Genomic DNA, 11,345 nt, shown 5'->3' on the forward strand with positions numbered 1-11,345 from the left:
TAAAAGTGTAATGTAAGTCGCTTTGGATAAAAGCGTCTGCTAAATGACCTGTAATGTAATGTAATGTAAAACTAGAAATATTTAATTCATAATTCAAGTCATAACAGGAAATAGTAACAAAAACCAACCAGATGTTGAAGAGAGTCCAGAGATTTTCAGTTCAAAATAAAATAAAAATGAAATCACACAATGAAAGTGAAGCAGTAAATGTTGCGGAATGAGGACTAAGTCTGTGTTTCAGTCTAACTGTAAAACACATGTTGATGTTTTCAGGACTAGTCCTTCTGTCGGGAGGCAGGCCCCAAAAAATCTCTGAAATGACAAAAACACAAAGGTCAGTTCTTTAAATGTTCATTTTCATCTGAAAACATCTTGAGCTTTAAGACGACGTCATACAGGCTTTAAGACGACGTCATACAGGCTTTAAGACGACGTCATACAGGCTTTAAGACGACGTCATACAGGCTTTAAGACGACGTCATACAGGCTTTGAGGTGACGTCATACAGGCTTTAAGACGACGTCGTACAGGCTTTAAGACGACGTCTTACAGGCTTTAAGACGACGTCATACAGGCTTTAAGACGACGTCGTACAGGCTTTAAGACGACGTCGTACAGGCTTTAAGACGACGTCGTACAGGCTTTGAGGTGACGTCATACAGGCTTTGAGGTGACGTCATGCAGGCTTTGAGGTGACGTCATGCAGGCTTTAAGACGACGTCATACAGGCTTTAAGACGACGTCGTACAGGCTTTAAGACGACGTCGTACAGGCTTTAAGACGACGTCATACAGGCTTTAAGACGACGTCGTACAGGCTTTAAGACGACGTCATACAGGCTTTAAGACGACGTCGTACAGGCTTTAAGACGACGTCATACAGGCTTTAAGACGACGTCGTACAGGCTTTAAGACGACGTCATACAGGCTTTAAGACGACGTCGTACAGGCTTTAAGACGACGTCATACAGGCTTTGAGGTGACGTCATGCAGGCTTTAAGACGACGTCATACAGACACAAGTGTGTTAGTGATGACTCATCCGAACTCGGTACCTGAGGATGTTCGGCAGCTCTGGGCTCCTGTAGATGAACTTGTGCTGGTAGCCCAGCGCCGAGGAGAAGGGGACCATCTGGACCTTGTGTCCTTGGAGCTTCTGGGACCGGGTGGCAGCCTCGTAGAGCTACAGGAGGACCGAGAGCCGTTAGATCAAACGCTTGAGTTATTATTATTATTTGGCTTTGCGTCCTGAACCTTTTTCCCGAGGTGGAAGGGGACCACGGCGTCGTCCTCGGCGTGGAGGATCAGCACGGGACAGGAGATGTGCTTCACGCTGAGGGGGAGGACACGTTCAGGGACAGTGGGACATTACAGCTGCGTGATGTAGCACCACCTCTGAACAGTAGCTGCAGCAGCAACGCGCTCTAATGTTAGCTTCACTATACATAAACACACATTCTATTTCCCTGAACAAATATATACATGTGAAACATATTTTATGGTCATTTACCGATAGAATATGGATGTATACACATTGTATTTATTATATATATATGTATGTATATGTAAATATATACATGTTTAACGTTAACTTTTTCTCCAGTTTCTCATTAGAAAAAGGATTTTTAAAATGTTTTGTTTTTTATTTCTAATTGTCTAAGTTATTAGAATGCATAAAAAAAGTTTAGAAAAAGTAATATCCAAATAATATGAATAAATTACTCAAATCAAATTTATTCTATTAGAATATACATTTTATATTAATGGTTGTACTTTTCCAACATTGGGCATTTTATAACAAATTATATTTTAAAATGTTTTGAGCAAATTGTTGTGATTTACTGAAGATTCATTTCACCACATGACGTCATTCTTGTTATGGAACATTGACTTTTTTTCTTGTTTCTTGTAATAATATATTACAACTTGAGAAAAAAGATATATACTATACTCATGTTTATATATTATTACATTTAATTGTTATGAAATACTATACTATTTTTATATAATTTATATATATAGTTTATTTATTTTTATGACAAACAATACCGTGCCTTAAAAAGAAGAATTATCTAACACTACTTAAACCACTTTCTATCTCATGTATCTGAGGTTGTTATTGTCGAAGGTCACTGCTTCTGTGAACAGAAAGGAAGCCGGCGTACTTCTCGTCGCTGGCGAAGCGGATGTCGTTCGCTGTGATGGCGTCCAGGAAGAACCAATCAAAGCCAGGCAGGTATCTGTACACCTGGAATACACGCGCACGAGTTTTGACTGCATCGGGTCTGCAGCCACGGATGTGACATATTGGACAATACGAATAGTTACGGAATTAGAATGATTATGTAATCAGTTGGGATGATGAATGTGAAGATGTGAGCATCTTATATTTAAACCTACAGATGCGTCGAGTACACGAATAGTGAATGAAATAATGTGTGTGTGTGTGTGTGTGTGTGTGTGTGTGTGTGGGGGGGGGTACCTTGGAGAATGGGTGGCTTCTGGCCTCCTCTCTGATGTTGGTGAAAGGAGACTCGAGGATCACAGCGTGAGGAGGACTTCCTGTCAATCAAGTGATGACTGTTACGCATTAATTAACCTTTACGTTAATCTGCATGTTAACGAGGATGTTAGGCGTATAATCAGATTATCAGAGTTATTGATGCCACAGTGTGTGTGTGTGTGTGTGTGTGTGTGTGTGTGTGTGTGTGTGTGTGTGTGCGTCACCTCTGTCGCTCAGCGCTCTGACCAGGTTCGTGGCAACGCTGAAAGACAAATCATACATCAAATAATAAAAGCGTGTGTGTATCTATGTGTGTGTCCATGTGTGTGTCCATGTGTGTGTTACCCCGTCCCCAGAGAGTGTCCCCAGATGTAAAACGGCGTCTTAACGTCCAGACGGCGTTTCAGCCAATCGTAGACGTAGAGAGCGTCTGCTGTCATCCCTCCCTCTGTTGGGGAGCCATCGGAATCCCCCCACCCTGTGGACGGACAGACAGACAGACAGACAGACAGACAGACAGACAGACAGACAGACAGACAGGGTTCACTGAAGCGTCACAGCAGCTTTGTTTATAAACCACGTGAAGAAGAATCAGATTTCTCACCTCTGTAATCAAAGGCGACGACGTGGAACCCTAACGAGCTGAGGACCTGAATGAAGACAGAGGGCGGGTGGGTGGCGGGTGGGTGGCGGGCGGGTGGCGGGCGGGTGGCGGGTGGGTGGCGGGCGAGTGGCGGGTGGGTGGCGGGTGGGTGAGTGGTGGGTCGGACTTACCTTGTAGAGCTGGACTCGGTGGTCTCCTCCTCTGTACAGACACACAGACAGGTCAAAGGTCAAACAAACCAGCACACAGGAGGTCAGAGGTCAGAAAGTTTGAGTTGAAGTCACCTGGTTCCTGCGTTTCCATGGAGATAAAGGATGACAGTGTGGGTGGAGCTAAAGGTGGTGTCGTACCAGTCACCTTGTTTCCCCTGAGCTTCTCTCCACATCTGAGCAGGAACGGTGTGCCTGAAACACACAACAGGTGTGTGTGTGTGCGCGTTACAGGTGTGTGTGTGTTACGTGTGTGTGTGTGTGTGTGTGTGTGTGTGTCTTACCAGACTCCAATCTTCTGGCCGGCCTCTGGCTGCAGGTAGAAGTTGTGTGTGTGGTTCAGTCCATGGTCCAGTGGTTTCTTCAGGTCGAGGAAGTACGGCATCCTCACTGGAGGAGACAGACAGGTGGTGAGCAGAGAGATTCCTTTTTACCTGGTCTTCCTTCTCTCCCCCTCCTCTCCTCTCTACCTGTATTCATTCCTTCTGTCCTACCTACCTTTCCTCCTATCTTCCTTCCTCCCTTCAGCTCAAACACTTACCGAAGTTGAGGAAGACGAGTTTGGCCTGGATTGAAGGACACAGTTTGACGATGAAGGGAATTGAGACGTAGACGACCAGCAGCCACAAGATCATCCTCTTCATCTTCCCGCCCGCCCCCAACCTGGGGACAGGTAAGGGCGGACGGGTGAGGTGTTACTGGCCCTACTGGCGTTACTGGCCCTTCTGGCCCTACTGGCGTTACTGGCCCTACTGGCCCTACTGGCGTTACTGGTGCTACTGGCCCTACTGGTGTTACTGGCGCTACTGGCGTTACTGGCCCTACTGGCGCTACTGGCGCTACTGGCGCTACTGGCGCTACTGGCGTTACTGGTGCTGCTCCACTGGTCCGTCAGTAAGCGGATGTGACTCGTGGATCCAGGAGCTCTTCTATTATTCAGTGAAGTATTCCTTTAAGCGTCTTCATATCAAAGACGTATTACCACCAGTACCGTTGTAGAGACGAAGTCTTCGCTTTAAGCCACTGAGGCATTTTGTCCAGAAACCCGTCGCTGTTCGTCACGGATGAATGAGAGTCCTTGTAGTCTTTGTGTTGTTTAGTATTTAACATACATGCACCCGGCGCGTTACATGACACTACCCAGCGTGCGGTCAAAAATGGTTTGCTATTCCGGCTGGAAACACCTGCCGAGCCCCCAAAGGTTCCTACCCTGTATCGGCTGCCCGCCCATCAATCAGCTCCTCACATACATCATAAACCGGCTCTTACAACTGTTATTAAAGTCTAGTTATTGTTGTTGGTATCGTCACACACACACTGATCCTTCAGGTCACACAGGGTTAGGGTTAGGGTTAGGGGTCAGCGCACTGCAGTGAGGAGGAAGAACCAGTTCACATCGTGCTTTACGTCGTGCTTCACGCGTACCAGTAATCAGTAAGCGTTGTGAATATGTTGATGCAGTGAAAGGTTATTATCGTACTAACGCTCCTCCTGTCAATGTCCTTTAGGTGATAAACTTGAATCCATCCGGATGTTTTCGTGAGACGCTGACTGAGTCAAACACAAAACAACCTTCCTCTTTCACTGTGACGTCACTTCCTGTCTGATGCTGAAGCTACGAGTTGTTCTCACTTCCTGCCCCGGGTCTGTAAAACACTTCACTACTACTAGTACTGCAATACACACTGCAGATATGTATAAACACAGTGTTAATACACGTATACGTGCAGCAGGTTCGTCTGGTGTCTCGGGTCAAACTTGAGCTTAAGCTCTAATGAGGATCAGACCGAAGAGGAAGCATGAAGCTGACAGGGTTAGCTTAGCATGAACACTGGAACACGAAAGCCGTAAACTGGTTTATTATTCACCTGTTTATTACATTTACCCGTTTTATTGAATACGTTAGTAAAACAATTCGCTATGGAATGTTCTTGGTTCTTTTAAAGTGTTGTGTTCACGTGATGCATTTGTTCTTGTTCACAGAGAACACACCTGTCCGGGTCTTACCTGCTGAAGGGTCTCCCCATGTCCCGCTCCCCGCCCGGGCCCTGCCAGTCGGCCGCTGCCTCCCCGGGACGCTGCTTCAGGTCCGGGTCGCGTTCCAGCAGAGTGCCGCTGTCATCAGAGTTATTCCGCTTTCGCATCACTGGCACGGGAATAACGGCAGAACCGTTAACCGGAGGACTGACCCGGATGACCGGGACACGGAGCCTGAGTCCCCGCCGCGGCTCCGACAGCTCGAGCTGTGCGCGGTCACGAACACCCGCAGAGAGCAGCTGATCGGCGCTCAGCCAATAGGACAACAGATGCATGAACACGTGGTCCAGCTGCTGCGTTCGCGGCCACTGACAGGTGTTAGATAATCGACCACCAAAACAAAAACGAGGAGAACGGAAGTAGCGCGTGCTGACTTCAAGTGCACGAGAGAGAAAAGTTGACACGTAAATCGAGATGTTTGGGTATTAAAAGAATAAAGAACAAACGATTAAATACAACCAATAAAACAAACGATCGGAAGGTTCTTGTACATCTGAGACCTATACAGTATAAGGTAACGTCACTACCTCTGAGAGGAAGTAGAGAGGAAACATAAAGATGAATTAAATGTAGATACTCAAGCAAAGGCCACATTTGTACAGTACTTGTAAATCGATGTACTTTTATCCTTAAGGAACCTGAACACATCATGTGTTCTCTTGATACCTTTAAACTCATTTGGCTTCAGAGTTCCGATTGTTAAACGCCGACGTAACAACTTGCGTGACGTCAACAGAAACACATATTTACCATTTCAGAGCGTCTTGTTCTTCACTTGAACTCATCATTTTAAAAAGCTAGTTAGCATCGAAGCTATCTGCATAAACAGGAAGCGACTGTGAAAAACGACAACGTCCCACTTCTTTGCGATTTCCACAGCACCGCGCGCTCGGTACGGAGGGTTCGGGTCGGTGTCGGGTGGTTCGAGGCCGGCGGTGAAAGCCTGTCGGACGGGTTTATTTTCAGCAGACTGAGCCGTTTGCTAACCGGAAGTAAAACTGTGGGATAAATATCGCGATAAATTGCGAGTTTACAAACCGTAAACGAGCGTTTCGCGCGTCGTCATTTTATATACGCTCAATCCACGCGATGCTCGCTCCCGTGGATTTGAAGTTTGGCCCAACGCGGCTTCCGGAGCGACACTTTTTTTTGGCACGTGATCACAACACGCTACGATTTTTCCCGCGAAACCGCAGCGAGAGTCCCGCTGCTGGTCCGGTTCCGGGACTTTTTGACTTTCCGTGCGCGCTGTTCGTGTTTCACGGTACCGGAATGTTTTGTGAGAAAGCCATCGAGTTGATTCGGGAGCTCCACCGGATGAGTGACGGACAGCTGCCCGCTTTTAACGTGAGTGACCCCGCGGTGGACTTCATTCAATAAACCGCTCAGACATGTTGTCAATAGATGTTCATGGAACTCAATCCTGTAAGAACACGTGTTCAAGAATCGGAGCCCGGTCGGGGTCATCAAAAATTCAGCCGAACGACTTCTCTCGTTCTGTGAGATTTATTTGTCAGATCACAGGTCAAGTATCAGCAGTTCAGGCAGCACACAGGCCGGAAGAACAACCAACTAACATCAGCAAGAACATCGTGTTTTATAACCCTTGAAAGACAGAGAAGGAAAGATTTCTATTGGCCCTAAACTGGCGTAGAGGAGGACCTTCCACCTCCCGCATCTAAGATCCGGTCACATCCGATGTCCAGACTCCTGACTTAACGTAAACATCGTAAACAGAGTGTGTATGTTGAATAGTGTTGGTGTGTCTCTAACCCCTTTTGGCTGGTAAATCTACTGGTTGACCCGCAGACCTTCAGCCAGGACAGAAACTGACTCCCCATCCTGTCAGACTCGTGTCTGCCTGCTTCTTACCCAACTCTTAAATCAAGACCAGTCAGCGACCCCCCACTAAGCCCATGAACAGAACCTTTGATTATCGGTCCCTCGACGCACTGCGGCCGCTATCAGAGAGAACACCGGGACGTTACGTCACCGAGCAGCCGGCGGGAGGTGACTGTTAAATGGGCCGATTTGTGACCGGAGTCTGGCTGTGGTTTTCCAGGAGGACGGACTGCGGCAGGTTCTGCAGGAGATGGAAGCTCTGTACGACCAGAACCAGAGTGACGTGTGAGTCACGTCATAGGACACTGTTGACGTCACATTTAAAAAGTCTAAAATGAAAATATACAGTTGAAGATGTTCGTTCAGATCATTTAAAATGTGATGGTTTCAATATTTGTATAAGAAAGGAATCGTGTTATTGATGAATTAGAGTCACAAGCTGCTCATTCTGCATTCATCTCATTATTATTATTATTATTATTATAAAGAAGAATGTTTATGTTGTCATATTTGATCTTATTTTTATTAGAATACTTTTTTTTCTATTCTTGTATTTTAGTTGGTTGGTTTAAGTGATTTGATCATAACTGATCACTAGACTGATAATATTAATTATAGTAACATTATTAACAATAATCATCAATACTGATAATCAGGACATTAATGATGACGTCTGTTTCAGTAACGAGGCAAAAGCTGAAGGTCGATCTGACCTCATCGCCTCCATCAAACTACGTCACTGCTGCTTGTTGAGGAACCAACGCTGTGTCACCGCCTACCTGTAAACACACACACACACACACACACACACACACACCTGTAACACCCCCCCTCTGTCTCTCCCGTACACCATGTGACCCCCCCCCCTCTGTCTCTCCCGTACACCATGTGACCCCCTGAAGCTACGACCGTCTCCTGAGGATCCGCGCTCTGCGTTGGGAGTACGGTAGCGTTCTGCCTGCTAACGTTCGCTTCCACATGTGTGCAGAGGAGGTGAGTGACATCACTTCCTGTTCAGCAGCTGGACTGATGTGGATGATCTTAGCTGTGTCTCGTTTGGTGGGCTGCATCCTCAGGAGGACCCAGTCTTCTTTGTGGGCGCGTAGCCTGACGCCTGAAATGGGACAGTTGGTCCTACGAAGGACTTCGTGTTGCGTCGTACGCTTCACCCCTGCTGCTTAGCAACCAGTGAGACGCCTTTTGCATTAAAAGTAAAAACAAACTGCACAGAACTGTGTGGAGGACGATTTTATGCACTGCTATGCTAAGCTAGCTGCTAGGCGACCCTGCAGAGGACCCCCGTGTTGTTGACTTGAAACACGTCAAATGATGGAGAGTTGAGAGCAACGTAAAGTGACAGTGATCCCTGATGATATTCCGTGTCAGGAAGTGGTTTCTAGTGTCAGTGTCATATGTTAAGCCCCTCCCCCCACCGCGCAGGTGCAGTGGTTCAGTCAGTACAAAAAGTCACTGGCCTCCTTCATGCGGTCCCTTGGGGGGGGCGAGGGTCTGGACATCACTCAGGACATGAAGCCTCCAAAGAGCCTCTACATCGAGGTGAGACGTCTTGTTCAGCTGCATGATGGGAAATGTAGGAACGCACTCGTCTGTAGTTTAACATTGCTTTTTCAAAACATGTTATATATATATATATATATATATATATATATATATATATATATAATCAGTGTTTCCCACAGTGATTGGTTGACAGGCGCATTCTATAATGTGTAGTACACATTTCACACCCTGTACTACTTGTTGTTACAGCCTACATGTGCACCGCCACAAATTAGTCTATGTGTGGGAAACACATATATATATCTATATATATATCTATATATAGATATATATATATATCAGATATATTAATACACGTATATGTTTTAATATTAAATGTTAAAAACAAAACAAGTGCATTTACATGTAAAATGATTTTTGTTTTTATTTAGTCGGTCTGGTAAAACATTAAAACTGTTTCTATTTAGAACGGAGGAGACATTTGACATTTTTTCTCCTAATTATTTTGTAAATAAAGTTTTGTTCATGTGAAAAAGATCCATATTATTTATTAATATTAATATTATGTTTTTTATCATTTAATCTTCAGCTGTAAATTGTTCCCGGTGCTCGCACCATGTACTCTGTGTATAAAGTACCCGGAGCTGCAGCGCGGTCACATGACTGTGACATCATCAGGTGTTTTGCAGGTGAGGTGTCTGAAGGATCACGGAGAGTTTGAGATCGACGATGGAACCGTCATCCTTCTGAAGAAGAACAGCCAGGTTTCCATTTATTATATTTGTATGTTACAAGTAGTACTCATCACAGTACTGCAGCGCTAGTACAAGTACCTCCTAATTATTTAAATGGCTCAGAGTGATGACACTTCATTGTATCATCTTTTCTAGACAAATTAAATAATCATATTTTATAATTAAATGATACTGATAACAATTTGATTCATAATAATATGAAGGATGGTATCAATAGTGGTTGTGATTTATTGTGACAATCCTGGTCCTCAAAGTGACGTGATGACAGTGAACGCGTCACACAGGAAGTCGTCCCCTTCACCTCCTCCGTCTCTCCGCAGCACTTCCTGCCGCGGTGGAAATGTGAGCAGCTGATTCGTCAGGGCGTCCTGGAGCACGTGATGTCCTGATTCACGACGTCCCCTGAACACAACAAAGTGGATCCTTTCCTTTTAAATAAATAAAGTGTTTTGTCTCCATTCAGTCTGTATTCAGAGTAATACTACAGTTCAGTGGTAGAGTTGCTAAAGTACAATTAAAGGTATTATTCATGCTAAATGTGTATTATGATTCATTTAATTTAGATTCTAATCACTAATACATTTATTCAGAGTAAGTACGTACCTTGTGTACCTCCGATATGTACTACAGTATAAAGTAAAGATGCAGCGTAAGTTGCTCGGGATGAACGTACGTAATGTTTCAGACTCACGGCTCTGTACTCGTGTCCACTGTCGGGGGAGAATTTGTTGAGATGCATGTTGTGAGGGTCTCAAGAACTCGTATGTGACCTTTCTTGGGAAACTCGTGACCTGACCTAGTCCACGATGAAATCCATATGTGGCTTGGACAGACCATATCATGTTCTTCTATTTACCTTTCTCCTCTGTTTTCCTGTCTGTCTAAATGATTGACTTGGTCCACTTAGAGGGTCGTGGAGGTTCCCGAAACAACATCTGGTTAGCATTCCTCGAACCTTCAGAGATAAAAGCTCCTCGTCCCCCATAGAAACTTGGTCAGATCTTCCTGCTCCTTTTGGGAGAAGGAACTTTGTCCCTTTTCAGCTGAATTGTAGTCATTTGACTTCTGTCTGTGCTGACGATTTCTGTATTCTTTATCATTTTTCTATATTCTAGTTAGTAATAAATACTTCATCACAAAGCAAGCTCAAGATACTTTTGATTTCTCACATGGGCTAAATCCACAAATTTCCACCACATCCACTACACGCATTTTATTGGTCTAATTTATGAACCGGGTCATCGATATAAGACACTACGTCTGCTTCCTCACGCGCTGGTTTCACTTCCTGGTTGTAAAGTCCTGCGTGTGTTGCAGAGCGATTCACCTCCAGAACAACAGGTGGAGTCACGTGTTCTGTTGAAGACGACCTGGAGAGTCACGTCTTTGTGTGTGGAAGTCGCTTTATTTATTGATCATAGACTTCAATCTGATCCGTTCTCTCGTAAACATTCTTCCTTTTAATAACGGCCGTATCGGGCTATGAAAGCGGAAACGTGAGACTCCGTAAAGGTCGTAGTTAGCGGACCAATCGCAGCATTGCGTCGACGCAGACGCAAGGGGCTCTTACGTCGCCCTGAAAACGCAGAAGCATAAACTTCACTGTGACAGGAAACTGCAGACTGAAACCAGAGGCATCAACTGATGACGCCACTTGAGCCAGTGTGTGTGTGTGTGTGTCTGTGTGTGTGTGTGTGTGTGTGTGTGTGTGTGTCTCTGTGTGTGTCTCTGTGTGTGTGTGTGTCTCTGTGGGCTGACTGGTTTAATTCTTCGCTCCTATGAAGCAGCTTTAGGAAGGAGAAAACAACCACCTGCTGAATGAACACAGGTGTCACTCACAGGGAAAAGGCCCCTCCCACAAACATCACATCTATCG

The 11,345-nt window shown here is 45.2% G+C and overlaps 2 protein-coding genes across 4 annotated transcripts; one reads left to right on the plus strand and one right to left on the minus strand.

Moving 5' to 3' along the window:
* Positions 1 to 66: 66 nt before the first annotated feature.
* abhd12 (abhydrolase domain containing 12, lysophospholipase) lies at positions 67 to 6,367 on the minus strand. 2 transcript variants are annotated; one of them, XM_078104379.1, is made up of 14 exons: positions 6,102 to 6,367; positions 5,322 to 5,460; positions 3,856 to 3,977; positions 3,599 to 3,704; positions 3,390 to 3,509; positions 3,276 to 3,306; positions 3,106 to 3,151; positions 2,847 to 2,979; positions 2,726 to 2,763; positions 2,481 to 2,560; positions 2,164 to 2,246; positions 1,253 to 1,331; positions 1,054 to 1,181; positions 67 to 312 (listed from the first exon to the last, which is right to left on the minus strand). In XM_078104379.1, the coding sequence occupies exons 2-14, from the start codon at positions 5,456 to 5,458 to the stop codon at positions 276 to 278; spliced, it is 1,140 nt and encodes a 379-aa protein (XP_077960505.1). In that variant the 5' UTR covers positions 5,459 to 5,460; positions 6,102 to 6,367; the 3' UTR covers positions 67 to 275. The 2 variants fall into 2 exon arrangements, with proteins under 2 accessions (XP_077960505.1, XP_077960504.1); XM_078104378.1 differs by lacking the exon at positions 6,102 to 6,367 and having other exon boundaries at positions 5,322 to 5,727.
* On the plus strand, positions 6,108 to 10,006 carry gins1 (GINS complex subunit 1 (Psf1 homolog)). Of its 2 annotated transcripts, none has more exons than XM_040179497.2 (7): positions 6,108 to 6,698; positions 7,414 to 7,478; positions 7,876 to 7,974; positions 8,096 to 8,186; positions 8,634 to 8,750; positions 9,404 to 9,478; positions 9,790 to 10,006. In XM_040179497.2, exons 1-7 carry the CDS (start codon positions 6,441 to 6,443, stop codon positions 9,856 to 9,858), a joined length of 774 nt encoding a protein of 257 aa, XP_040035431.2. In that variant the 5' UTR covers positions 6,108 to 6,440; the 3' UTR covers positions 9,859 to 10,006. The 2 variants fall into 2 exon arrangements, 1 of the variants encoding a protein (XP_040035431.2); XR_013467902.1 differs by having other exon boundaries at positions 6,441 to 6,698; positions 9,393 to 9,478.
* Positions 10,007 to 11,345: the final 1,339 nt, after the last annotated feature.

Source organism: Gasterosteus aculeatus, chromosome 6 (genome assembly GCF_964276395.1).
Source record: "Gasterosteus aculeatus chromosome 6, fGasAcu3.hap1.1, whole genome shotgun sequence".
Taxonomy (NCBI): Eukaryota; Metazoa; Chordata; class Actinopteri; order Perciformes; family Gasterosteidae; genus Gasterosteus; species Gasterosteus aculeatus.